Genomic DNA, 26,672 nt, shown 5'->3' with positions numbered 1-26,672 from the left:
GTACACGCCTGTGAGCTGTCCTCTGACGTCACATGCCACTGTACACGCCTGTGAGCTGTCCTCTGACCTCACATGCACACTGTACACGCCTGTGAGCTGTCCTCTGACCTCACAGGCCACTGTACACGCCTGTGAGCTGTCCTCTGACCTCACATGCACACTGTACACGCCTGTGAGCTGTCCTTGACCTTCACATGCCACTGTACACGCCTGTGAGCTGTCCTCTGACCTCACATGCCACTGTACACGCCTGTGAGCTGTCCTCTGACCTTCACATGCCACTGTTCACGCCTGTGAGCTGTCCTCTGACCTCACATGCACACTGTACACGCCTGTGAGCTGTCCTCTGACCTCCACATGCCACTGTACACGCCTGTGAGCTGTCCTCTGACCTCACATGCCACTGTACACGCCTGTGAGCTGTCCTCTGACCTCATATGCCACTGTACATGCCCTGTGTACAGTGAGCTAATATGTGTTGAAAGAAAGTGGGAAGTGAACGAGGAAGGAGTTTGGTGCAGCCTTTAACCTTCTGTGGAGTGTATCCCGGTGCTACCATGGACCAGTAATCCCAGTCCTTGGCCACAGGGGGAGCAGTTAAGCCCATCCTCAGCTGTGTGCATAGCAAGGCTCTCGCTCGAGCCACCTCACACACGTGGCCTCACAGGCTCACCTCACACACGTGGCTCTTGGCTGTTGCTGTTCTGTGTTGTCCTGCGGTGCTTGGACCTTGCGCGCACTAAGCCAGGGCTGTACCACTGAGCTTCAGCCCTGCCCTGCGTTGTGTTTGGCCTCTGTGACAGCCTCTCCTAGAGCCAAGCTTGCCTCAGCCTCCCAAGTGGCAGATTACAGAGTGCTGTCCCTTCTGTCCCTGTCCCCTGCTCTGCCCAGACCTGCCTCCCCTCTGCGAGGAGCTTTTCCAGCCCTGGCAGAGTCGGGTGGGTGCTTGCCCTGAAGTGGGACTCTCCAGCTCACGTTTCCCCCCTGAGTGGCGTCGGGCAGCCCCGTGCAGCTGCTCCTGTCACCTCCTCCTCCAGGCACCCGGGATGTGCAGATGATCAGCTGCGGAGCTGACAAGAGCATCTACTTCCGCAGTGCCCAGCAGGTGAGTGTGCGGCCTCCTGGGGGCTAAGGTCCGAGGCCTGTCAGGGTGTCAGGGTGCCCTCTAACGGTCTTGCCTGCCCTGCCAGGCGTCGGACGGGCTGCACTTTGTCCGCACCCACCACGTGGCAGAGAAGACCACCCTGTATGACATGGACATTGACCTCACACAGAAGTATGTGGCAGTGGCCTGCCAGGACCGCAACGTAAGGTGAGGGAGGCGTTCCTGCGCGTGTTTCCTGGGCCAGTCAGGCCTGTCTGACCTGCTCACTGTCTTCCCCCTGGCTGCCCGCTTTTTCTCTGTTCATCTGGTCCCTGAAAAGCTGGTGAGGCTGGTGCAGCGGCATGTGTTTCTCCTAGGTCAGGCTCCGTGACTGCTGTAGCAGCAGTCTCAGGAAGGAAGCTGAGCTGAGGCACTGCACAAGAGCTGTATTAGGAGAGCCAAGGCAGCCGTGGTGAGGGAGGACATTACAGCCGCCAAGTGTGGGATATGACAGGTCCTGGGGCAGGAGTAGACCTTCAGTTGCCAAAATATTAGGGAACAGCCTTACACTCAGCACGGCGGGGATTCTTAAAGGGACAGAGCTGGAATATTCGGAGAGTCAGGGCAGTGGTCTGTGGGCAGCACAATGGAGTCCAAAGGGAGCGAGCGGGAGGCCCTTCAGGTCTGTGAGACAAAGTGGGTTTCCAGAGGGGCTCAGGGTGGGAGGTTTCATGTGACCTAGAAGTCACGAGGCTCTGATAAGAGTAGTTATAATTTTTTTAAAAAGTAGTTATAATCCAAAGTTGTCTCCGAGCTGCGGGGGAAGGGCCCAGCTCTGAGCGCTGCAAGGTCACAGCAGCTCTCTGTGGCCGAGGAGAGGCTGCAAGAGGACCTGACCTGACCTCAAGGGCAAGAGAGTGTCAGCTGGAGGCTGGGTGCTCCCGTCATAGGCAGTACATGGGCTGTGGGTGCTCCCATCATAGGCAGTACATGGGCTGTGGGTGCTCCCATCATAGGCAGTACATGGGCCTGTGGGTGCTCCCGTCATAGGCAGTACATGGGCTGTGGGTGCTCCTATCATAGGCAGTACATGGGCCTGTGGGTGCTCCCGTCATAGGCAGTACATGGGCCTGTGGGTGCTCCCATCATAGGCAGTACATGGGCCTGTGGGTGCTCCCGTCATAGGCAGTACATGGGCCTGTGGGTGCTCCCGTCATAGGCAGTACATGGGTCTGTGGGTGCTCCCATCATAGGCAGTACATGGGCCTGTGGGTGCTCCCATCATAGGCAGTACATGGGCTGTGGGTGCTCCCGTCATAGGCAGTACATGGCCTGTGGGTGCTCCCATCATAGGCAGTACATGGGCTGTGGGTGCTCCCATCATAGGCAGTACATGGGGTGTGGGTGCTCCCATCATAGGCAGTACATGGCCTGTGGGTGCTCCCATCATAGGCAGTACATGGGGTGTGGGTGCTCCTCATCATAGGCAGTACATGGGCTGTGGGTGCTCCCATCATAGGCAGTACATGGGCTGTGGGTGCTCCCATCATAGGCAGTACATGGCCTGTGGGTGCTCCCATCATAGGCAGTACATGGGCTGTGGGTGCTCCCATCATAGGCAGTACATGGCCTGTGGGTGCTCCCATCATAGGCAGTACATGGCCTGTGGGTGCTCCCATCATAGGCAGTACATGGGGTGTGGGTGCTCCTCATCATAGGCAGTACATGGGCTGTGGGTGCTCCCATCATAGGCAGTACATGGGCTGTGGGTGCTCCCATCATAGGCAGTACATGGCCTGTGGGTGCTCCCATCATAGGCAGTACATGGGCTGTGGGTGCTCCCATCATAGGCAGTACATGGCCTGTGGGTGCTCCCATCATAGGCAGTACATGGCCTGTGGGTGCTCCCATCATAGGCAGTACATGGCCTGTGGGTGCTCCCATCATAGGCAGTACATGGGCTGTGGGTGCTCCCATCATAGGCAGTACATGGGCTGTGGGTGCTCCCATCATAGGCAGTACATGGGCTGTGGGTGCTCCTCATCATAGGCAGTACATGGGGTGTGGGTGCTCCCATCATAGGCAGTACATGGGCCTGTGGGTGCTCCCATCATAGGCAGTACATGGCCTGTGGGTGCTCCCATCATAGGCAGTACATGGCCTGTGGGTGCTCCCATCATAGGCAGTACATGGGCCTGTGGGTGCTCCCATCATAGGCAGTACATGGCCTGTGGGTGCTCCCATCATAGGCAGTACATGGGCTGTGGGTGCTCCCATCATAGGCAGTACATGGCCTGTGGGTGCTCCCATCATAGGCAGTACATGGGCTGTGGGTGCTCCCATCATAGGCAGTACATGGGCTGTGGGTGCTCCCATCATAGGCAGTACATGGGCTGTGGGTGCTCCCATCATAGGCAGTACATGGGCTGTGGGTGCTCCCATCATAGGCAGTACATGGGCTGTGGGGACCGAGGAGTCACAGGCTCATTTACCTGACTTAGGTGAGCTCCTTTCTGGGCTGGAGAATGCTGCTGGCACAGCAGTGGCCAAGGTAGCCCGGCCCGCCTCCATGAAGCTCACGGTCCACGGAGGGGACAGCGTGTAGCATGGCGGGCAGGGCTGAGGTGAAGGGAGGCCTGGAGGAGAGTCGGGGCTGTCAGCGTTGGCCTGGGATCTACCTGGGGCTCAGCCCTCCGTGCCTCTGAGCCTCAGCTGAGGTGGGGCTCACAGCCAGGCATGGCCAGGACTCACACCCACACGCCATCCCTGATTCCCCAGGGTCTACAACACAGTGAGTGGGAAACAGAAGAAGTGCTACAAGGGCTCCCAGAGTGATGAAGGCTTCCTGCTGAAGGTGAGAGACCACATGCACACCCCACAGAGCCCCACCCTGCTCCTCAGAGCCCTGATCTTTTCTTTTTAAGATATATTTATTTATTATGTGTACAATGCTCTGCCTGCATGTACCCCTGCAGGCCAGAAGAGGGCGCCAGATCTCACTGTAGATGGCTGTGAGCCACCATGTGGTTGCTGGGAATTGAACTCAGGACCTCTGGAAGAGCGGACGGTGCTCTTAACCTCTGAGCCACCTCTCCAGCCCCAGAGCCGTGTTCTTATTAAAATGGTCACAGTGAATAGCACCCTCTCAGGCTGACTAGTCAAGGGTGCTTGAGTGGACTGAGGGTCCTCTCTCTGCTGAGTGGGCTCTAGCTTGGTGGCAGCAGGGCATGGCTGAAAGGAGCAGAGAGATACAGGACAGGGGACACTTCTCAGATACCCTGGCCCAGGGCAGTTGCTCTGAGTGCAGGCTCCCAGAATGGGTCCCAGCTGTGCCTCAGGCTGCCTGACCAGCCCTGGGCAGCTCTCTGAGCCTGTTTCATCATCAGTCGAAAGCTAGCGAAAGCAGCTTCCGTCCTAGGGTTGTGCAAAGAGCTGAGTTTACACGTAGCCCAGGGCCTGGCCACCATCATTTCTGCCCCTTGCCTGCAAAGGAGGCGCAGGAATCCCTGCCTGCCAGGGCATATCACCAGAGTGCCCCGAGCTGGTTCCTTGCACCAAGTGTCCAGCACAAGAGGGGTAGCCAGCCAGGCTGGTGCTGAGCTGTGGGGCACCCGCCTCCTGATAGGCATAAAGCAAGCAGCCTGAGGTGCCATGTGACTCTCCCTCAGGTCCACGTGGACCCCTCAGGCACCTTCCTGGCCACAAGCTGCTCCGACAAAAGCATCTCGGTGATTGACTTTTACTCGGGCGAGTGTGTTGCCAAGATGTTTGGCCACTCAGGTAGGTGTTTCCTACCATACAGGAAGGTGCCTGCCCGCGCCACCTTCCACAGCCTGACCCAGAGTAAGGATGGGCTCCCTCCTCTGCTTGCAGAAATTGTCACTGGCATGAAGTTCACCTATGACTGCCGCCACTTGATTACAGTGTCGGGAGACAGGTGAGACAAGTGTGGGGGCTGCCCTAGATGGGCCCCCTCTAGGAGTAGGGGGGGCGTGCATCCTAGGGCCCCAGCATGCCGTGCTTTCAGCCTGTAACATCCAGCCCTGAGCTCCACCCCAGCTCTGTTGGTCGTGGCATTGAGCAGGTCCTTCCCCGTCTCTCAGCCTCGGTTTGCTCTGTAAGGAGACATGGTACCCTGCCCTCTGGGATTGATTGGCCACGGGGCGGTCTCTTGTTTCTCCCTTTGATTTCCTACAGTTCTGCCCAAAGCCATTTTTCTTTAGTCTTGAGGCCCCAAAGCAGCCCTAGTTTGCTGGGATGCCTGGACCTTGAGCCAGGGTCCCAAGCCCTGGAGCTAAGCTGACAGGGCGTCTGTGGAGGGGTTGGGGTCTTGGCCATGTGATGTAGGGGACCGCATGCTCAGACACGGCAGCGGCAGCAGTGGCCACCCGCACTTCCCTCCACTTTGTGCCTGGTCCTGACAGCTGTGTGTTCATCTGGCACCTGGGCCCCGAGATCACCAGCAGCATGAAGCAGCACTTGCTGGAGATGAAGCACCACGAGCCGCCGCCGCCCCGGGGCCCGAAGTGGAGCAGCTCGCCCAGGTGCTGCCAGCCGCACGGCGGGGCGGGAGCCTCCCTGTAGTCTTAGCCTGGTGGGACGTTAAAGTGCAGAGGCCTCATGCTTATAGTGAGCAGTGGAGAGGGTGCTCGGAGGGGACCAGCAGGGGCTGGGGTAGCACTGAGCATCCCTTACCCTTCCGCACACAGCTGCTCCCTCACTTACCTGAGCCCCCTGAGCTCGTTTCCTTAGTCGTTAGGCCTCTCTCAAATTATTTTGGAGTGAACTCCTATAGTGATTGTTGATACAGTCCTACCATCTAGCCCAGACTGGCCTTGGACTCAAGGCAGTCCTCCTGCCTCAGCGCCCAGGGTTGAGATTTTAGGTGTGAGCCACAATGCCTGCTCAAGTTCTGACTTGAGAGTGAAGATGTTGGGGATACTTAGTTTAGCAGGAATGTTCAGCGCTTTCTGCTCTGCTCTGGGTCTGTCCCTGGCTGCCTCTTGCTGTAGAGGCTTTGCTGTGGCCTCCATGTGGCTCCCGGTGCCTGTGAGGACTGATGGGGCCTGAGGTGGCGTTGGAGATGTGGCAGGCTGAGGCACCAAGGGAACGGGCTCCTCGGTGCATGGTTTTGAGGCTCCAGCAGATCCATGGCTGAAGCTTGGGCAGACCCAGCTCTGGACAAGTCTCCGTCTCACCCCGTTCACCTGTTTGTCTCCTGTTTCCTTCCCGAAGCCAAGAGAAATATGCATCCACACCCAGCGAGGTTCGCTCCATGAGCCCCGGAGAGCAGACGGAAGATGAGATGGAGGAGGAATGTGACCCAGAGGAGCTGCTGAAAACACCATCCAAAGGGAGCCTGGATCCAGGTGAGCTTGGGGGGCGGGGAGACATGGCCTTGGGTCAAAACTATTAGTGTAATAGTTGAGCTAGCCAGAAAATGTTTCGGTTGATGTAATTGAAAAATCAAGAATACTAGTTTCAAGCTCTGCTAGGTCCAGGTAGTCAGATGAAAGATACTTTTGCTGGGTGTGGTGGTGCATGCCTTTAATCCCAGCACTTGGGAGGCAGAGGCTGGTGGATCTCTTGAGTTCGAGGCCAGTCTGGTCTTCAAAGGCCAGGACTGCAAGAGAAACTCTGTCTGAAAAAAAACAAAAGAAAAAAAGAAAGAAAGAAAGAAAGATAATTCCCACTGAGTGTGCACATGCCTGTCATCCCAGCATTTAGCTACGTAGTAGTAGTAAGCTGAGGTTAGCCTAGTTGGCATGAGACTTAAAAAGAAAAAAAGGATATTAGGTGGGTCGGTGAGGGTGTGTGCCTTTAATCCCAAAAGCAGAAAGATGTCTGCGAGTTCAAGGCCAGCCTGCTTTATATCGCAAGGTCTAGGACAGGCTGCACTACATAGAAACTTTGTCTCCAAAAGGAAGGGAGGGAGGGAGGGAGAAGCTGTTCTGAGTTCCACATGGTGCTCGCACCTATAACCCACTTAGCGGGATGAAGGAGACAGATTGCAAGTTCCAGGCCAGCTGAGCTACATAGTAAGACTGTATCTCAAAACCAAAAAATAAAGGAAGATCTTTTCCTCTGCCCTCTGGCTCTGCTTTTCTTCGCATTGCACTTGTGCACAGGCAGGCCGTCCCTTTTGGAGGGGAGAAGAGGCCTCTCAGCTGTCATCTTATAAAATTCTACAGAGAAAAGAGCGTTCCATCCTAATACTCTGCCGTAAACTGGCCCGTTGCAGAGTCAGTCCAGCTCCGCTTAAGTGCCTGGCCAAGGTGGAAAGTGGTCAGGGACTCAGGGGGGTTCCCCAAAGGGTTTCCCAGGGTGTGCCTGCACACGTCCAGCTGCCCTCGTGGTTGCAAGGTGGCTGCTCCAGTTCCAGGCGTCAGGATTAGCCTGAAAGATCATTCTAGAAAGTCCTCCAAAGACGCTCCTAGCCTGCCTGTGTTGCAGACCAGCCTGCTTTACAGAGTGAGCTCAAGGCATCTTGGGCTTAGTGAGGCCCTCCCTATGTCACAGAAAAGGGCTGAGGAAGTTGTTACAATAAATTGTATCGGTTTGGCCTAGGAAGCCAGTAACTGGCTGAGTCTGAAATGCAGGCAGAGTCTAAATTGATTCTAATCTACTCTTAAACTAAAGCTACTATAAACCTTGTAACATACAAATATCTCAAGCACTTGCCAATCCTTCTCCTGTCAGCTGTTAACCCTCCTCTCTCCCTCTCAACTGTCAGTTCTTCCCTCCTCCCCCTCTCTAGGAAGTTCCGCCTTCCACTTCCTGTCCTTCTGCCCTGCTGATTGGCTAAACAGCCTGAACTCAAAACTTTCTAGCATGTTAGAGCATGGTCTTCAACCTTCTGGCCCAATTTATCTGACAGACGTATTTGGGAGGCAGGGACTGTTGAGGACTTGCCTACCCTGTCTTGGCAGAGTTTGGCCGTCAACTCCACCTGCATCCAAGCTTGCCCATTTCGGGCAGAATTCTGTCTGTGGCAGAAAACAAGGCCATTTTTGCCCAGTGGCTGGTTTGCCACATCTGAAACCATCTCCATAAGGAAGTTCCTCGATGTTCATTACCTTCTTTGAGGCAGGCTGGGTGTGGCCAGGAGTCAACGGTCTCATTTTCAAAGAATCCTCAAAACAATAAAAAAATTCTTTAAATGCCGTATTCTGTAGGTCTCTGAGGTTTTTAAAGACCTTATCTAAATATTTTACCTTATCTATGTATTGAGCCTAGGATGCATATTCTTGTGATAAAATAGTACAATGAATTAAAAATAAACTTATTTTTCATCAGTATCTAATATTCTATACCAATGAATTAAAAATAGCCTTGTGAGTAACAATTAAGGTCTTAAATTGAAGAGTAAATTCAATCTACCTTTTGTCCTATCATTCCTTTATATTTCTGTATTCTCAGAGAAAAATTCCTGAGTCCAACCTTGCTCTCTCTCTGAATAAGGCCGATAACAACCCAGTCAATTCCCAATGAAAATAAACATCTACGGCCCAAAACCTTACCCAACCCCCTTTAAGGGAAATGGGACGGCGTTCTCTTTTTAAGGCTTCTTCAGGCTGATTTGGGGTGAATAATACCTATGTAGGGGCCCAAATAAAACTGGGAAAATTGTTAAACAAGCTAGAGATAGCATTTGTGGTCCAGTCTCTAAATGTTGAGAAATGCAGGCTTGATACAAGTCCTGTGTGGACGGTCTGAAGTGCTGGACTAGTTGGAATCAGGAGCTTCCTCCAAAGCTGTCCTGGGAGCTGTTCTGTTCTGATGACAACAGCACCTGAAGTGCTTGTGGATGGAACATGAGGAATGCAGATGTCAGCATCTCAGCATGCTGGAGGATGCATCCTGTCGGGTCTGATCCAGCATCAGTGTCTGGTGCTTTTGTTCTAAAAATATATATTTCTCACAAGCACTATATAGTTCTAAAACTATAAATGCATGAGGTGTGCAGGATGCACAGAACAATCGAGGCTGGTTCTGTAGTTTGTATTCATGTACGTACAGACTGACTTAAGTCAGCAGTCTCTCTTTGATCCAGGTCTGTTTTATTTTGGCCTCTTTCACAGAGGAAGTATAGTATTACCATTGCCAAAGAACATACAATCATTATTTAGTTGAAATCAAAACAAGATTGTATAGTTCTAAACGTCCTTCTCTAGGCTCGGTGGCGCCTGATGGGTAGGCTAGGCTGCTACCTGTCCCCTGAGAAAATGTGCCACATTTCAGAGACAAGCCGGTTGCCCTGAGCAAAAGAAGAGGCATTAAGCCTTAAATAAACTTATGCATCGCCTAGGCATCTTGTACCTGGGCTTTTACATTTATTGAAGGTGTTTTTGTCTCACCCTTCTCTCCATTGGGGTGGACACTTCCACCTTTTAAACTTTATATAAACTCCCATTTTATAGTTTATGCATGCCCTGGGCATCTTGTGCCTGGGTGTTCACATTTGTATAGGTGATTGGCTAAACAGCGCTTTATTGACAGTTGTTACATCTACTCAAGACATTCCTCCACAGAAGTAGTCCCTGGGCAAGCCTTTGCCTGGGGTGTGTGAGATCCTGGGTTCGGTCTCGGTCCCCCACACAGATGCATAAAGAGGAAGATTTTCCTCCGAAGTCACTGCAGGCTTCCCATGGCGCTCACTCACTGGCCTGTGCAGGCTTCCCGTGGCTCTCACTGGCCGCTGTGCAGGCTTCCCGTGGCTCTCACTCACTGGCTGCTGTGCAGGCTTCCCGTGGCTCTCACTGGCCGCTGTGCAGGCTTCCCGTGGCTCTCTCTGGCCGCTGTGCAGGCTTCCCGTGGCTCTCTCTGGCCGCTGTGCAGGCTTCCCGTGGCTCTCACTGGCCGCTGTGCAGGCTTCCCGTGGCTCTCTCTGGCCGCTGTGCAGGCTTCCCGTGGCTCTCTCTGGCCGCTGTGCAGGCTTCCCGTGGCTCTCTCTGGCCGCTGTGCAGGCTTCCCGTGGCTCTCACTGGCCGCTGTGCAGGCTTCCCGTGGCTCTCTCTGGCCGCTGTGCAGGCTTCCCGTGGCTCTCTCTGGCCGCTGTGCAGGCTTACCGTGGCTCTCTCTGGCCGCTGTGCAGGCTTACCGTGGCTCTCACTGGTGCTGTGCAGGCTTCCCGTGGCTCTCTCTGGCCGCTGTGCAGGCTTACCGTGACTCTCATTGGCGCTGTGCAGGCTTCCCGTGGCTCTCTCTGGCCGCTGTGCAGGCTTCCCGTGGCTCTCACTGGCCGCTGTGCAGGCTTCCCGTGGCTCTCACTGGTGCTGTGCAGGCTTCCCGTGGCTCTCACTGGCGCTGTGCAGGCTTCCCGTGGCTCTCACTGGTGCTGTGCCTGCTGTGAGAGGCTGGAAACAGTGAGGGAGCAGCATGCAGCTGGGAAAAGCAGGCGTAACTTGTCCTGTTCTCTCCCTCGGCCAGCCTGCTGCTGTGTGCCGACCACTGCACAGCCCTGTCCCTGAACACTAATGTTCTGGGTGCTTCGCAGCGCACTGCATCCTGTGCTGTCTGTAAGTCTCGGCATACTGTAGCCTGTCTTCTCCTCTCAGAGATGACTTACCTAACTGTGTGGGAGGAGTGGATGGAAAGCCCCCATTTCTTTTTCTTTTTTTTTTTTTTTAAATCTTGTTATTTATTTAAAAAGTTATAAAGTTACATACCATTATTTAACAATTACTTTCCCGGACATTTCTGTCCTTTTAAGTATGTGCATAAATAAAATTTAAATCAGCAATATTATCAATCTTAATGCATCAAAATAGTATGTGTACAGATTTTAAAATTTAGGTCTGTATATACTCAAATAATTTAATGTAATATTCAGAACCAAAATTACTACGTAATGATGACCTACAGAAGACTCAGCCTGCCTGTGGCACTAAGCAGGACCCACATCTGGATTTACATACATTCTTCAAACAACATTCTCAGCTGAATAACCTGCCCTGTCTATGCTCAAATCTAACTTCCTACAAATGGTACAGCCCCTATTTCAATAGCATCCCAGTATAGCTATTCCCCATGCAAGTAGGCATTTAGGTTTTCTCTAATCATTTTGTTGGGTTTTTCAAGGTGTGTGTGTGTGTGTGTGTGTGTGTGTGTTTGTTCTGTAGACCAGGCTGGCCTCGAGCTCACAGAGATCTGCCTGCCTTTGCCTCCCAAGTGCTGAGATTAAAGATGTACGCCACCATGCCCAGCCTGATTTTTTTTTCTTTTTCTTTTTTTTTTTATTGTCATTGATTGAGAGTATTTTTCCTGAACACTCACACTGGGTCCTGACATTAGCACATTTGTGGTTTTAAAGGGGAACCCCCAAAAGTGCTCCAAATTCAGTTGGATGTTGTAACCAAAATGGGGTGCTTATCCCACCCCAGCCAAGCTGGGGATTGAACTCGGGGCACATGCCACGCCAAGGCTCTACAGCCGAGCCCCAGCAGGAGCCCTCCCCCATGGCCTGGGTTTTGGTCTTTTGAAACAGGTTGTCACTTTGTAGCCTGGATTAACCTGGAGCTCTTGCTTCTGCCTCAGCCTCCTGAATGCTGAGACTACACCTAGCACTCCTGCACCCCAATAGTTAGACTTGGTCAGTTTTATGAGTTAAACAGTGTACCTTATTGCCTAAATTCAGTTATGCAGTTTGCAGCTAGTGGGGTTGAGCATCTTTGCCCCGTGGGTTCCTGCGCCGCTCTTTGGGGAACGCCCAGCTGTGTGATCCGTCCACCTCTGGGGTTGCTTGACCTGGCCCCATGTCTGTTTATGTCTGCAGGTCCTCAGTGCCTGCTGACCAACGGCAAGCTGCCGCTCTGGGCTAAACGGCTGGTGAGTCTACTGGGAGATCGGGAGCCTTAGCGGACGGCACAGAGGAGCCCTCCCCTCCCTGTGCTTTCTCCCTTCAGGAAGTCCGTCTTTCTTTCCATGTCTCCTCTCCTTGGCAAACCCCATCGTCCTTTCAGTCTGAGCTGAGGCAGCTCTCGGTTCACACAACCATCTGCCCTATGCCTGCCGCCGTTCTGGCTGTTGGAGGTGGGGCAGGGCCAAGAAGACCTCCTTCCAGGCCTGCTCTCCTGTGACGGGCAGGGGAGAGGCACGGCAGTGAGCAGTTACCCGTGTAACACAGGAACTGGTGTGTGCTCGGGAGCCAGGGCCACCGGGAAGGGACATAAAGACTCTTCCGGATATCAGTTCAGTGCCAGGTGGCATCTGGGTTGGTCTCTTTGAGCCTGAGAACGTAGTGACAGGAAATAGGCCAAGGGACAGGCAGCAAGGAGGTCCAGAAGCGAGGCTGACGCTGAGGGCTGCATCAGGTGGGAGAAGGAAACGGGTGACTCTAGAGGGATTTCAGAGGTGGGGCCATGCAGTTGGATGTGAGGGAAGAAAAGAAGCCGTGGTAGTGTTGAAGCGGAAGGAATGGTTGTGACGTGCGACAGCAGACTAGGAGCTCGTAGCAGACGCTGACCTCTGGCCGGAGCTGCTCGTCCAGGCTCACCGTCCCAGCTACCCAAGAGGCTGAGGCCGGAGGAGCACAGGGTCAAGTGCGCTGCGGAGCAAGTGAGGAAAAGACCATCTGGGGCAACTTAGTAAAACCTAAACCCAAAGTACAACAGGTCGGGTGACACAGCCAGCACGTGGGAGGTGGCAGGGGGACGGGCTGTGTGAGACTCCTGGTGGTGCTGGTTAGCGCGCAGGGAGCACTAGGCTTGCTCCTCAGCACAGAAGCCAGGTGTGGTGATGCTCATCTGTAGTGCCAGCGCCTAAGGTAAAGACAGGATTCGGCCGTCCTCTGCTACATAGCAAGGTCCAGGCCAGCCAGGGGTACGTGAGAGCAAAAACAAAATAATAGTAAGTGACAAGCACAAAGAAAGCCAGAAGGTTGGCGTTAGAACTCAGTGGGCCTTAGGTGTAATCCTCAGTACTACAGAAAGCAAAACAGAAGGCTCATGAGTTTACCTCAACGCCAAAGCCGTAGCTAAGGTCCAGGCCCGAGTGGCAGCCGTGGCCCTGCTCGCCCAGGCCCCAGCTCCTTGTCCCATTACGGTTACAGTGACAAGCAGCAGACTTCCCACATGCTGACTCCATTCTAAGCCCTCTGCAGTCGCTCACTGACTCGTCTCTCATATGGAAACAATTAGCTACTATATTCTATTGCTGGGTTGTTCCATATTTAAATTTCCTGGAAAAGTTATATTTTACATTGTAAAACATAATAAAGTTATTGAGTATTAAAAAATAAAATCAGCCAGGCAATGGTGGTGCTCACCTTTAATCCTAGCACTTAGGAGACAGAAGCAGGTGGATCTCTGAGTTCAAGATCAGCCTGGTCTACAAAAGGTGTTCCAGGACAGCCAGGGCTACACAGAGACCTGTCTTGGGGGTTGGTGGGGGAAGAGATGGCAAACAAACAAAGAAAAAAGCCCACTTCACTGAAGTGTAGAGGCTTTTCCTATCCCTATTTCATAGGCAAGAAATTTGGGGCCCAGAGAAGTGAAGTGCCTAGTCTCACAGCTGGACGTTAGAAACTGCACTTAACACAAGCCACACGGGGCCCAGCAGTAGCCCTGGTAGGAGGCCCAGCTGGTGGAGTAGGAACGGCGCAGTGTTCGGTGTGTTTGGGGTGGCAGAGCTAACGATTTGTTAGTGGAATACAAGTGAAGTGGACGGGGCGGACTAAGGCGGGAGGGGAATGCCGCTGCTGCTGCCGGGGGCTAAGAAACGGCAAAGAGTTATTACGGCTTCAGGGAGCAGAGAAAGCGTCCCTGGCATAGTCACTCTGAGACACCAAAGTGTGTAAGAGGTTCTGAGCTTCCTGGTGGCCTACACCTGCAATGGCAGCTCTTGGGAGCTGGGTCAGAGAGACTGGCAGGTAAGACCTCAGCTGAGAGAAAGGAGGTGGGGAGAGAGAAGAGTGAGGGAGGAAGACAGACAGGTTCAGGGTGGGTGTGCCCCGTTTCTCACAGGGGCGTAAAGCCAGAAGACAGCAGGAGCTGTTGGGCATGGCTGCTGCCTGACTGTCTCCCCTTCTCAAGCTAGGGGACGACGACGTGGCAGACAGCCCTGCTTTCCATGCCACGCGCAGCTACCAGCCGCATGGCCGCTGGGCAGAGCGGGCTGAGCAGGAGCCTCTCAAGACCATCCTGGATGCCCGAGCCCTGGACTCCTCCTTCACACCCAGGAAGCCGGAGACTCCAGATGACTCTGCCCTGGACGCAGAGGAGCCGCAGAGCCTGGCGGGCCTGCTGAGTGAGGTACAGCCTGGCCCAGAACCAACCGGCTTTTCTTAGTGGGGAGTGAGAGCTCAAATGGGTAGAGCCTGGGTTAGCCCCTCCCTGCCTCTGCGCCCTGGGGTAAGAGGCTTGCCACTGTCTTGGTTGCCTCTGCCTTTGTCTTTAGGATTGATTTATTTGTTATGTATACAGTGTTTTGCCTGCATGTGTGCTTGCACACCAGAAGAGGGCACCAGATCACACTATAGGTGGTTGTGAGCCACCATGTGGTTGCTGGGAATTGAACTCAGGACCTCTGGAAGAGCAGACAGTGCTCTTAACCTCTGAGCCATCTCTCCAGCCCTCCTGTCTTAGCTTTTTAGGACCAAAAATGGTCATATTGTGCTCTGCCCCAGAGGGCTCAGCTCTCGCCCATTTTCTGGCTGCCAGTGTCCTGCTGTAATGTGCGCTTTTCCTACTTACTGTGTTACAGTGTTCACACGCTAAAGGACACGCGGCTCAAGAAGGCAGCTTGGGGAGCTACCTGCGCGACTCAGAGGTACTTGCCACCCTCCTCACACACACCTCCTGGAACGTCTCACGTGACCCCCACCCACCCGACCTGAGGGAGCCTGTGCTCTCACCTCCCCATGAACTGGTTCCCCTGTTTTTGTTGTTGGTGGCATTTTGAGCCAGGCTGGGCTGGAACTCAGACCATCCACCTCTGCCTCCCGGGAGCTGGGGTGCAATGTGTGTGCCGCCATGCCTGCCCAGCCAGGGCTTTGCGTATTCTTGACTGTCCTGTAAGCAGAGGGTGGAGTCTGGTGGGGTGGTGCGCATCCCTCTGCCCTGACTGCCAGGGGCTGCGGGGCCGCTCCTCTGCGGGTCGTGCTGCCATTGCTGTTAGCATTCAAGGGCCTGGGTGAACCTGGCCCCTCAGAGTGGCTGCCTCTCACTTCAGTCAGAGAGTCCCCAGGAGGACAGCCAGGGGCATCCCTCCTTCCTGCCTCTAGAGAGGGAATCCACTGAGACAAGAAAAGGCGTCCTCTGCTCCCCGGAGGCAGAAGTACCCGTCGCAGGGAGGCACAGGTGAATGTCCTATCCCCCGAGGGGAGCCATTGTGATAGGCACAACCTGCAAAAATCGCTCTTCTCCCAGTGGCCTGTGGGAGTGGGCCTGGGTGCGCGGCAGCCTCCGTTGCCTTGGTCCCGGGTTGGCGGCGGCAGCAGAGGCTGAGGCGGGCTCCAGGAGCAGGTGTGGGTGGCAGGTCCTGGGCGAGGGCAGGTGTTAACCCCCTGACGGTGCAGCAGCGAGTACTACGAGGAAGAAACAGAGGCGGGACTCGAAGACCAGCAAGGCGACTCGTATCTCAGGGTGTCCTCCGCCAGTTCAAAGGAGCAGAGCCCACCTGAGGGTGAGTGTGGGCCAAGCAGGCCCCTGTGGTCCGCGATGGCCCCTTCTGGGCGCTGGCTCAGAGGCCTTACCCAGTCCTCCAACAGTGCCACTGAAGACATGTTTTCTGCCATTGCCTAAGGGCGCTGAGCCACTAACTGAGCACCCAGCTCTGCAGCTGCTCAGTGTGGACCTTTGCTGGGCCATAAAAGTGTGGGGCAGTGTGTATCACCACCATCCTCCAGGAGGGGAAACAAAGGCCTCAGCAGCTGAGCGGTGCACCCTGTCTCCCTTAGGGCAGGCGCCTGACCCCCACTCTACTCCTTCAGACTCTGGGGAGTCAGAGGCTGAATTGGAGTGCAGCTTTGCCGGTGCTGGGTTCTCCTCTCCACTGACTGACACCAGTCCTCGCCTCCCCGTGACGGTGCCCCATGAGCCAGGTGAGCCAGGTGGGCTGCCGTGAGCCCCGGCCTCGGCGTCCTCGGGGGGAGCCTGGCCAGGTGGGCTGCCGTGAGCTCCCCAGCCTCGGCGTCCTCAGGGGAAGCCCTGCACATCCTCCTTAGGCTGGGAGTAGCTGGGTGTGTGGCAGGAGATTGCTCCACTGTCAAGTGGCGTCTGCCATGACTCACAGTGCTGACAACTCTGCTCTCCTCCTGCCTCCCATGCAGAGCTCCCGAGCACAGAAGAGCTGTCCCAGCCTGAAGTGGCAGGCCTGGCCAGTGGCTCCCTACCCCAGACCCCTGAGCAGGAGAAGTTCCTCCGTCACCATTTTGAAACCCTCACAGATGCCCCTACTGAAGGTAGGACCTGACCTTCACCCAGATTGTGTGTGTGTGTGGGGGGGGGGGTATGTGTGTGTCCAGTGCCAGGCACAGTGTGGGTGGGCAGCTAGATGCCCCGCCTCTCCCTTCACACCTGGGGCATCTGGGATCTTGGCAGGCCTGAGGGCCCTTGGCTGTCTTTCCAGAGGTCTTTGACGGATCCCTGGGAGACATAAAGATCTCAGAAGCTGATGACTATTTCTTCAGTCCCCGGCTGAGCATCTCCACGCAGTTCCTGTCCCGCCTCCAGAAGCCCTCCAGGTAGAAGCCAGGCCCTCAGCCTCCTCCAGGTAGAAGCCAGGCCCTCAGCCCCTCCAGGTAGAAGCCAGGCCCTCAGCCCCTCCAGGTAGAAGCCAGGCCCTCAGCCCCTCCAGGTAGAAGCCAGGCCCTCAGCCCCCTCCAGGTAGAAGCCAGGCCCTCAGCCCCTCCAGGTAGAAGCCAGGCCCTCAGCCCCTCCAGGTAGAAGCCAGGCCCTGCACTCCCCTTCCTCTCCCCCCAGCTCCTCAGCTACCCCAGGGTGAGGCTGCGTGAGCATGTCTGTCTCACCTGGCTTCCTCCCCAGGGTCCCTCCCCGGCTGCCCCTGCACCTTATGAAGTCTCCAGATGTCAAGCCTACAGGCCAAGGGGGCAGCCGGCCCAGGGCAGGACCCCGGAGAGCAGGTATTGGCTACATGTGCTCAGATGAGACCAAAGTGAGTATTGTGGGGTCACTCTGAGGACACAAGGCAGCCAGCCTGGAGGCCTTGTCCTTACCACAGATCGGTGCTTGTAGGTCCTCTCTGGGCAGAAGGCTGAGGATGTTCCAGAGGCCTTGGGTCTACCAAGTAAGTGTCCCCAACCCCAGAGGAACAGCCCTAGGTGTCCAGCTGAGCCAGGGAGGTTCCCTTGAGACCTGGAAGCCCTTCTAGGTGGGGCTCTGGGGTGTGCAAGTGAACCCTTCCCTCACAGGCCTGGCAGCCCCTGTCTCTTCCTCCGTGCCACCCACAGACCGGAAGCCTCCAGCGTCCACATGTGTAGTCACTGCAGGCCTGGACCAGAGCGTCTGCACCCCCACTACGTGTTCTTACATGGAAACCACGACCAGCTCACGTGCCAGGGTACCACGCAGCATCTTCCTTGGGGACAGTGAGGATCCTGTGACAGATGAGCTCTCCAGGTCACTTCATAAGCCCTTGTCCTTGGGAGAGCTGGCTTCCCCGGGCCAGCAACTCCAGGCCTTCCCCACCACAGGGACACACCCTTCCAGTATTGAAGGACAAGAGCCTGCCCTGCCTTCCTGGGGCAACCACGAGGCCCGGGCCAACCTGAGACTGACCTTATCAAGTGTCTGTGACCAGCTCCTCACTCCTCCCCCACTGGAGCCACCCACGGCACGAGTGTGGTCCCAGGAGCCTGTGGATGTGCAGCCTGGTGTGGCGGTCACGGCAGCCAGCTGCCCAGCACCAAGCCCTGTAGATGTGAGCACCCCGAGACCCCACCGCTCTGTGTTTCTCCCAAAGGCCTCAGCCTCTGGGCCCCTGACCCCTCCTGCCCACCTCAGCGACCTCCAGCTTGTAGAGAGCAGGTCTAGGAGGACGCCTGGGAGCAACGCTGCCCCGCGGGAACCCACCCCTGGTGAGTGTGCGCTCGGATGTGGCGGGAGCCCTAGCCCAGCCGCCAAGAGGGACACTCAGCCTGGTCACAAGGACTGAGCTGCTTACCCACTCACATAGTTGATGGGCTTAGTGCTAGGCCCTGGGCACATGAGACGCCGCAGTGGCAAACAGACGGCAGGGAGTTGACTCCTCACGGGGGAGATGGCCAGACACAAAGCCACCTGTCCAGTGTCTCACAGGATGACACAAGCTACAATAAGGGAGGGGTCAGCAGTGCAGCTTCAGGGTTAGGACATAACCAAAGGCTTGAAGGAGAAGGCTGTGGCCCCCAGAGCCCTGTGGGGGGTCGGGGGAGCCTTGAGGACTGGAGTGAATGGTCTAGTGCTGACACACACTGGCCTCTCTCAGGCCATCCAGAAAGTCAAAGGCTCCTCTCTCCCTTCAGATGTGGCACGTGTGCTCCTGGGCAGCCCGGTACACGCTGGGGAGCCCGGGCGGCCAGCGGAGGCCCTGCCCCCAGCGCTCCCTGAGCTGGGCAGTGTGGGATCAGTGGTGCACAGGCTGCGGACTGCCTTCCAAGAAGCCCTTGACCTTTACCGCATGGTAAGCTAAGGAGCCCGGGGCAGGGCAGGAGGAGGCCAGGGCCCCCTGCCACTACCGGGCTGTCCCCTGACAAGCTCGCCATCCCTTACAGCTAGCCTCCAGCAGCCAGCCGGGCGGTGAGCCACAGCAGGCACAGGCTGAGCTGGTCTCCACCTTCCACTGGATCTGCAGCCAGCTGGAAGCCAGCAACTGCATGGCTGCGGCTAACTCGGCCCCACCCCAGACACTGCCTAGCCCGGATCCTCGGTCCCCACCTACACTTTGTCCCCTGGCCAGCCCAAACCTGCAGGCCCTGCTAGAACACTACTCAGAACTGCTGGTGCAGGCTGTGAGGAGGAAGGCGAGAGGGGACTAGATCACAGCCCTCTCCCAAAGCCCTGCTGCTCTGCAGACAGATTTGTAAACAAATAAACTGACAGTTGTTTACCACTTGTCCTGTCTGCACAGAGGATGGCGGGCCCCTGCAGGGATGGACCAGTCTGGAGACTTGGCTTAGCTCCAGGCCCTGCTCTGTGGCCTCCTGACAGGGAACAAGTATAGCCTGGCTGCCCGTGTGGCCTGTCGCTAGCTGACTGAGCTGTGCAGGGTCCTGTGTGCTCTTTGCTTGTTGGAGCGCAGCTGGACCCCAGGGGGAGCTAGCCTTGACCCTGTGAGTGCTTACAAACCCACGAGTGCCTGTGCTCACCGGGCTGACCGTGTCCCCAGTACACACACTATTGGCTGGCAGCCGATCCTGCAGGGTCCAGGTTGCTGTTGTCACTGGTGGAACAGGACTTGGGAGACAGACATCACTGAAGAACTGGCAAGGAGCTGGGCCTGGGATGCCTTCGCCAGGAGGACTTACGTCAGCTCATTCCATGAGCCACCAGCTCCCTCAGGAGTAGGCATGCAGACACAGTGTGTTCCTAAGGCGGCCAGTCAGTCACATGACCACACACACACACACTGTCCCAAGTTGCGTCTCCTAAAGCACAGGCCGTCAGGCCAGCCTCAGCCCATCCACTCTTAGGAAGAAAGGTCCCCGTGTGCACAGCCACAGCTCAGGGTCAGATGGTAACAGCTGCCAGCGGTGGTGCGCGCCTTAAATCCCAGCGCCCGGGAGGCAGAGGCAGGAGGATCACTGTGGGTTGGAGGCCAGCCTGGTCTACAGAATAGTCAGGGCTACAAAAAAGAAACCTGTCCCCAAAACCAAAGACAAATCCTCCCTTATTAGACCTGAAGATCTTCCTGCACAACAGCTTGACTCTCTTAGCATGGAGAGGACGTGGGGTACCTGAAACGAAAATAGCTCTCCCCCATCGTGTGTCAGCCCGTCCTTTGCCACCACGCCTTTCTGTGCCTCGTCCCCACGCTTGGCTCCCCCGATGGCAGACTTTGTTGTACTGAGACGCCGACCTGCACCAGGTACACCGTCAGGATGGTATAAAGTCCAGTCAGTGAGAACCACTTCAGCCCGGCCCTCACTGGTCAGCTGCAGTGCAGAGCCTGCCCGGCCCTGACTGGTTAAGCTTGGCTGGCCTCACCTGAGCGTGTGCTCTGTGCAGACCAACACATCATAACAGGGTGACATCTTACATTTGCCAAACAGTAGGCTGGGTGTGGGTGACACCTGGGTTCTGCTGAGCACTCAGGAGGCAGAGGCAGGCGGAGCTCTTTTGAGTTCAAGGCCAACTTCATCTACAGGAGAGTCAAGGCTACAGAGAAACCTTGTCTAGAGAAAAAGAGAAGAAAAAAAAAAAAGCCGGGCCTGGAGAGACGGCTCGGGTTAAGAGCACTGGCTGCTCTTCCAGAGGTCCTGAGTTCAATTCCCAGCAACCACAGGGTGGCTCACAGCCATCTATAGTGAGATCTGGCGCCCTCTTCTGGCCTCCAGGGGTACAAGCAGGCAGAGCATTGAGCACATAATTTTTTTGTTTTTCGAGACAAGGTTTCTCTGCGGTAGCCTTGGCTGTTCTGTACCCGTTCTCCTGTCACCCTACACCACTGCCTGTCCCCACCCGCATCCTCAGACAGCTGCTGTGATTTGAATAGCCAGGCAGGCTGATGGATGTCTGGGGGCACTGATTTGCCTGGTAAAAAGTCCCTGGAGTCCTTGGACCCACCAGGACTAGAGCCACACGCCTGTCTTCTCCCCATCCCCAGAGCAGCCGAGGCTTTCACTCAGGGTCCCCAGGGGGTCCTCTAATGTCCCCTGCCCTGGAAACCCGCAGAGTTCCTTGGGATCCGGCGTAGGGTGGAGCCACCGTGGCAGAAGTAACTAGAAACAGCTAAGGCTGCTCGCTCCCCAGGCTTGTCCCAAAATTTGCATGAAGTGAGTAAGGCTTCCAAGGCTCTCCTGACCTCACCTAGTTCTGGGCCTCACGTCTGACAGGCGGCCCTGCGAGGAGCCATCTCACCACCCTCAAAGCAATGCCCCGGGTCTTCCTTGTGAGGAGTCGGCGTCCACAGCCACCGGACTGGACCCATCTGCCAGACCAGCTCCGGGGAGATGCCTATGTCCCAGGTAGGCACCTCACTGGGCCTGGAGGTGAAGGGCCAGGGAGAGACAGCGCATCACCCAGACTTCTGGCTTCTCTTCCCAGACTGCAGCAGCCTGGCAGAGGCACCGGCGCACACACCATCTGCTCTGAGAGACACTTGGGCAGGGGTGAGTCTGCAGCGGGGCAGCTGAGACCAGGAAGCTGGCTGCTCCTTACTTAGGGCCCAGCTCTTCACTCAGCGTGCCACTCTTCCCAGCACCCCACTCAGTCCAGTCTCAGTTAAGACCCATATTCCTAGGGTAGTTGGGCAGTTGTAAGGGCCCCGCTGCAGGGACCTGGTGCCCAGCAGCTACAAACAAGATTCCAAAAGCTAGAAGGTGACTTATGGCAGAACACTGAATAAGGCAACAGATGTGGGTGGGGCTCCCAGGAGCAGGTGACCTGTACTGGCTTTGGAGGCAAAGCAGTACTAGTCAGAGTGTATGTGAGGTCATTTCAGTGTCTGGCAGGCACTGACCAAGGTGCTGAGTGTTCAGCAGGAGGAAGAGAAGTCCACTGCTGTGGGGAATTTCTTCCTGGTGGGAGCAGGAGGCACAGACAGTGAAACTGGGAAAGCTCGGATTAGCAAAGTGTGTTCTTCACTATGGAGGGACACGGAGGCCAGAGTGGTGGGAAGGTTAGGGAAGGTGCTGGGGAGAGGGCAGCACCTGTCCCCACTACTCAGGGACCCACTTCTAGTCATCCTTAGCTCTCGGCACACCACAAATTGCTTACAGAATAAACAAAGACTGGGAGGAGTCCAGATGGCCACATTAACTCCTGCTCCCTTTTGGCAGTCCTCACAGGAAACACTGACCTCTGCCCCCAAGGGCCCGGGGACACTTGGCTGCCCACTCTGCCCCAAGGCCTTCCCACTGCAGCGCATGCTGACCCGGCACCTCAAATGCCACAGCCCAGCACGGCGCCACGTGTGCCACTGCTGTGGTAAGGGCTTCCATGACGCCTTCGATCTCAAGCGCCACATGAGGACTCACACTGGTGAGCGACAGCAGGGACACCAGACAGGGATGAGGATGATGATGATGGAGTGAAACAGAGGGAGATGCCTGGGATGTGGGGCTCCCAGAGGATGGGGATACACAGCAGGGACACGGGTAACAGGTGACCCGAGACTCGGTGTACCTCACAGGAGGAAGGTCTAAGACGGCACCAGGGAAGGGGCCTGGTAGAGGGTAGAGGTGGGTGCTGGCTACAGAATTGAGGGGCCAGCAAGATTTCTCAGTGGGTAAAGGAGGCAACTGCTGGCAACCTAAGTGCAGTCCCCAGGACCCAGGTCATGTAAGGAAAGAACGGTCTCCTGCAAATTGTCCTCTGACCTCCACACTTGTACCATGGCACCTGTGCATACAAACACACGCCCCAAAACATACTTTAAAAATTAAGCCAGGCTCGGTGGTAATCACCTTTAACCCCAGCCTTTGGGAGGCAGAGGCAGGCAGATCTCTGCGTTCCAGGCCAGCTAAGGCTACACAGTGAGGCCTTGTCCCGAAAATACATCAAGTAAGATCTCAGGCTCCATGTTGCTAAGGCTTCTCCCTCCTCCCTCAGGAGGCGCTTCCCAGGTGAGGGGTGGAGGAGACTCGGGTCTGGCTCAGGTTGCCTAGCAGATGGCTGGTGGGCCATGAGCAAAGCGTGTGCCCAGCCTGGAACAGGAACAGGACACGCGAGGCCGCTGCCTTCTCTGCTCATCTTCACAGGGATCCGGCCATTCCGCTGTGGCGCCTGTGGGAAAGCTTTCACACAGCGCTGCTCCCTTGAAGCTCATCTTGCCAAGGTGCACGGGCAGCCGGCCAGCTACGCGTACCGGGAGCGCAGGGAGAAGCTGCACGTGTGTGAGGACTGCGGCTTCACCAGCTCCCGGCCTGACGCCTACGCGCAGCACCGCTCACTACACCGCGCGGCCTGATATACTGCACGCCTCTTTTGTTTTTTTTTTAGGTTTTCTTTCCTTTTTTTCTTTTTTGGTTTTTCGAGACAGGGTTTCTCCGTGTAGCCCTGGCTGTCCTAGACTCACTCTGTAGACCATGCTGGCCTTGAACTCACAGCAATCCTCCTGCCTCTGCCTCCTGAGTGCTGGGATTAAAGGCGTGCACCGCCGCCACCGCCCGGCTACTGCATGCCTCTTATCCGTGAGACTAAATAAACAAAGGAAACACTAGTATAGAAACTGGCATTTATTACAGGTGGGGGAAGAAGAGGTCACTCAGTCCAGCGGTGGCCGCAGTGGGGGGCAGTGCATACATAGTACAGGCGCATGGCGTCCTGGCAATTAAGAACGTTCAGTCAGCACGGGTCTAGACAGCCCCCTCCCATGCCAAACAAACAACCCAAGGACCACGTCAATCTTCAACCTAAAACTGGCGTCCCCACCCCCTGGGGAAGCACCCAGCCACCCAGGGAGAGGCAGGCTGCTCACCTCAGCGCGGGCACTGTGTGACTGGAAGAAAACTGCCTCCTTGTGGCCACACCTGGGGCGACAGTTCAGTTCCTGAGCGTGTGGAGGACACCCCGACCCCGAGACAGCGCCCCCCACCCCAGGACAGCGCCCCGCGACCCCCACCCCCTCCCCAGGACAGCGCCCCCGCGCACTCACTTCTGACACGGGTGGTCCTCGGTCCGCGGCAACGTAGGGTCCTGGGACACGTCGGCGATGATCTGGGTCAGCTCGCTGAAGGGATGGGGGACGTGAGTGAGTGAGTGAGTGCGTGCGGCCAGGACCGGGCGTCCCAAGGCAATGATACCCCGCGCCCCGGAGCCGGGGTCCCGCCACTCACTCCACTTCGTGCGTGATCTTGTTGACGTAGATGCAGCTGTTGTCGGCTTCCTGCTGGTAATCGCAATTCCGGCACTGCGGACAGGGCAGCGCGGCGGGAGAGGAGGGGAGGGAAGGAGGACGAAGGGGAGGAGGGAGGGGAGGAGGGAGAGGTAGGTCAACTACGGGGCTGGACGGGGATCCCCGGAGGGGATGGACAAGATGGGACCAGAGTGTGTGCGGAGGGGTCGCCAAGAGGCGAAAGCGTGGGGAGCCGCCGGCCGGGGGCGCGGAGGGAAGGCGCGAACCCGCGGCCCAGCACTCACCGCGTAGAGCAGGATGCGGTTCTCCTTGTCCTCCTTGGGGTACAGCATGTTATTACTGCGGAGGGGGCGGGGGCGGGGTCAGAGGTCGGCCCCGGAGCCAAGCCTCCCTGCCTTCCCACACCGCCTACACCGGGGCCTCACCATTCCTGGCAGAACCGAATACCCACGAAGCCTGGCTCGTAGGTCCCGTCCGGTTCCATAGCGACGGGGCTCGCCGGGCCTACTGCGCCTGCGCGGCCGCGCTACGGACCGCGGGAAGGGCCCCGCCGCGCGGCTGCGCCAAAACGGGGGCGGGGGCAGCGCGCGCGCGCGAGTCCCCTCCCTTTTGCCTCGGGAGCCTTGGATGCCTTCGCGGCGCTGGGACGAGGGCTGGGACCGGGATGCGCAACGTCATCCGCTGCGCGCAAACGGAGGAGCGTGGCTCTCTTCCCGGCCCGCGGCCACTGCACATGCGTCGGGCTTCCACGGGACGGACCGGGATGGGTCCAGCCATTCTTCGCGGCCCCGGCCCCGCCCCGCCTGTTTCCCGTGCGGCTATTGGAAGAAGAGGCACGGAAGGCCTCTCGTGATTGGCTGGACATAAGTGAGGATCCGCCCAGCCGTGCGGGGAGAAAGGACGTCAGCGATTGGCCAGCCCTGTCTGGTGCCGAGCCCTCATTGGTCAGCTTCAGGACCGGGAGGGGGCGGGACTGATCTCCCAGAAGGAGCGGCGGCCACTGCGGAGCCCGGTGTGCTGTGACGGCGGAACGGGACCCGCGGGGGGCCAACTGCAGGGCGCGGCGAGATGGAGGTGGTGACGGGGGTCTCGGCGCCCACCGTGACGGTTTTCATCAGCAGCTCCCTCAACAGCTTCCGCTCGGAGAAGCGGTACAGTCGCAGCCTCACCATCGCGGAGTTCAAGGTGTGGCCGCGGGAGGGGGCGGGGCCCTAAAGGGGGCGGGGCAGAGGCGCGGGGGCGGGGCCTCAGGGATAGTGGGCGGGGCCTGAGGGGAAATTTTGCAGAGACTGGTGGTCCCTAGAGAACAGAATCACAGAGAAGGGACCCGGGAAAATGAGATGCTCCAGACAGCCGGGGTGACGGGTCCAGAAGAAAATGGGCGAGGGGGCTGGAGAGACGGCTCAGAGGTTAGGAGCCCTGACTGCTCTTCCAAAGGCCATGAGTTCAAATCCCAGCAACCACATGTCGGCTCACAACCATCTATAATGAGATTTGTATACATAATAAATAAATCTTTTTTTTTTATTTTAAATGGGCGAGGTGGGCCCAGGGTCTTTTGTAACAGCGTGAGGGGGGTGGGGATACCATCCTAGCTGTTGACACAAGCCAGATGAGGCCTCCGGCAGCCTTTCCCCTCACCCTGCTCCCTCTTTGCCGCAGTGTAAGCTGGAACTGGTGGTGGGCAGCCCCGCGTCGTGCATGGAACTGGAACTGTATGGCTCTGACGACAAGTTCTACGGCAAATTGGATCAGGAGGATGCGCTGCTGGGCTCCTACCCTGTGGACGACGGCTGCCGCATCCATGTGAGGACAGGGTACCCTGGCGCCGCGCACCGCATTTCATCCGCTTGTTTTACTTAACTCCACAAATAACTGTGCTTTGCCTGGTGTGATAGCCAGTGTAGGCCCTATCCTCATAGAAACATGGAACCCCCCCCACACACACACACCTTCAGCCTCGTGAGAAGCAGACGTTCAGTGGACAGTGACGGATGGACAGTGACTGACAGAGTTGTCAGGACCGTGTTAAGGGCAGCCCGGGGGTTGGGGGTGAAACAGACGAGGTGCCTGGCCATACACCTGGGGAGGAGTATCTGAAAAGGCTTCCTGGGGGCATGGATGTTTGAACTCATTATCTAGCGGACGTTACGCAGAGGGAAATAGGGTACAGAACTCTAAAAGAGTTGAGGTGAACCATCAGGAGCAATAAGGCTGGGCAAATTGGGAGCAGCGAGAACACAGAGGACGCCCTTCTGCCCTCCATCCCTCCCCAGTTTCCGCTCTAAACTCCCATCCCGCTGTTGCTTAGGCAGCCAGGCTGAGCTCTACCTCTAGTCCTTTCTCTCTCTCTTTTTTTTTCTAGGTTTATTTATTATTATTATTATGTGTACAATGTTCTGCCTGCGTGTACACCTGCAGGCCAGAAGAGGGCGCCAGATCTCACTATAGATGGCTGTGAGCCACCATGTGGTTGCTGGGAATTGAACTCGGGACCTCTGGAAGAGCAGGTGGTGCTCTTAGCCGCTGAGCCATCTCTCCAGCCCCTGAAATTTACTCTCTTAACGGGGAGCTCTTGCTAGAATGTTGACCTGGACCTGTTAACTCCTGGAATCTGAGCTCAGGATAGGAGAAT

The 26,672-nt window shown here is 56.6% G+C and overlaps 4 protein-coding genes across 9 annotated transcripts in view; 3 read left to right on the top strand and 1 right to left on the bottom strand.

The window, feature by feature from the left end:
• WDR62 (WD repeat domain 62) overlaps positions 1–19,134 on the top strand; it is a 45,691-nt gene extending 26,557 nt beyond the window's left edge. Inside the window, exons 14-33 of one of the 6 annotated variants that reach the window (XM_084771154.1) lie at positions 1,038–1,105; positions 1,191–1,312; positions 3,863–3,938; positions 4,753–4,864; positions 4,958–5,021; positions 5,509–5,628; positions 6,320–6,453; positions 11,859–11,911; positions 14,116–14,334; positions 14,786–14,851; positions 15,254–15,381; positions 15,603–15,706; positions 16,014–16,124; positions 16,353–16,484; positions 16,652–16,766; positions 17,068–17,197; positions 17,278–17,329; positions 17,493–18,119; positions 18,546–18,703; positions 18,795–19,134. In XM_084771154.1, the coding sequence (XP_084627280.1) occupies positions 1,038–1,105; positions 1,191–1,312; positions 3,863–3,938; positions 4,753–4,864; positions 4,958–5,021; positions 5,509–5,628; positions 6,320–6,453; positions 11,859–11,911; positions 14,116–14,334; positions 14,786–14,851; positions 15,254–15,381; positions 15,603–15,706; positions 16,014–16,124; positions 16,353–16,484; positions 16,652–16,766; positions 17,068–17,197; positions 17,278–17,329; positions 17,493–18,119; positions 18,546–18,703; positions 18,795–19,058 (2,855 nt within the window). In that variant the 3' untranslated portion in view covers positions 19,059–19,134. Of the gene's footprint in view, positions 1–1,037; positions 1,106–1,190; positions 1,313–3,862; positions 3,939–4,752; positions 4,865–4,957; positions 5,022–5,508; positions 5,629–6,319; positions 6,454–11,858; positions 11,912–14,115; positions 14,335–14,785; positions 14,852–15,253; positions 15,382–15,599; positions 15,707–15,980; positions 16,125–16,352; positions 16,485–16,651; positions 16,767–17,067; positions 17,198–17,277; positions 17,330–17,453; positions 18,120–18,545; positions 18,704–18,794 lie in introns of all 6 variants that reach the window. The other 5 variants (XM_084771152.1, XM_084771150.1, XM_084771151.1 and 2 more) reach the window with 5 other exon arrangements.
• Positions 19,135–20,632: 1,498 nt separating this feature from the next.
• On the top strand, positions 20,633–23,389 carry OVOL3 (ovo like zinc finger 3). Its single transcript, XM_084771080.1, has 4 exons — positions 20,633–21,206; positions 21,286–21,350; positions 22,020–22,221; positions 22,941–23,389. Exons 1-4 carry the CDS (start codon positions 21,113–21,115, stop codon positions 23,147–23,149), a joined length of 570 nt encoding a protein of 189 aa, XP_084627206.1. The 5' UTR covers positions 20,633–21,112; the 3' UTR covers positions 23,150–23,389.
• Positions 23,390–23,402: 13 nt separating this feature from the next.
• POLR2I (RNA polymerase II subunit I) lies at positions 23,403–24,823 on the bottom strand. Its single transcript, XM_084771081.1, has 6 exons — positions 24,463–24,823; positions 24,322–24,376; positions 24,018–24,091; positions 23,837–23,911; positions 23,660–23,711; positions 23,403–23,505 (listed from the first exon to the last, which is right to left on the bottom strand). The coding sequence occupies exons 1-6, from the start codon at positions 24,519–24,521 to the stop codon at positions 23,443–23,445; spliced, it is 378 nt and encodes a 125-aa protein (XP_084627207.1). The 5' UTR covers positions 24,522–24,823; the 3' UTR covers positions 23,403–23,442.
• Positions 24,824–24,987: 164 nt separating this feature from the next.
• TBCB (tubulin folding cofactor B) overlaps positions 24,988–26,672 on the top strand; it is a 3,255-nt gene continuing 1,570 nt past the window's right edge. The window contains exons 1-2 of the mRNA XM_084771079.1: positions 24,988–25,222; positions 25,700–25,843. Of these exons, the coding sequence (XP_084627205.1) occupies positions 25,106–25,222; positions 25,700–25,843 (261 nt within the window). The 5' untranslated portion in view covers positions 24,988–25,105. The remainder of the gene's footprint in view (positions 25,223–25,699; positions 25,844–26,672) is intronic.

Source organism: Acomys minous, assembly GCF_964271855.1.
Source record: "Acomys minous genome assembly, chromosome: 20".
NCBI lineage: Eukaryota > Metazoa > Chordata > Mammalia > Rodentia > Muridae > Acomys > Acomys minous.
This window is presented reverse-complemented; position numbering and strand designations above follow the sequence as displayed.

Excerpts from the sequence above, each read along its gene's own strand:
- POLR2I (XM_084771081.1), bottom strand. The coding sequence starts at position 24,521 with ATGGAACCGGACGGGACCTACGAGCCAGGCTTCGTGGGTATTCGGTTC. Across the intron at positions 24,377-24,462 it reads ATTCGGTTCTGCCAGGAATG|TAATAACATGCTGTACCCCA; the intron begins GTGAGGCCCCGG and ends CCCCCTCCGCAG. Across the intron at positions 23,712-23,836 it reads GAGGACCACCCGTGTCAGAA|GTGTGGCCACAAGGAGGCAG; the intron begins GTGAGTGCGCGG and ends CTGTCGCCCCAG.
- OVOL3 (XM_084771080.1), top strand. The coding sequence starts at position 21,113 with ATGCCCCGGGTCTTCCTTGTGAGGAGTCGGCGTCCACAGCCACCGGAC. Across the intron at positions 21,207-21,285 it reads GGGAGATGCCTATGTCCCAG|ACTGCAGCAGCCTGGCAGAG; the intron begins GTAGGCACCTCA and ends TTCTCTTCCCAG. Across the intron at positions 21,351-22,019 it reads TGAGAGACACTTGGGCAGGG|TCCTCACAGGAAACACTGAC; the intron begins GTGAGTCTGCAG and ends CCCTTTTGGCAG.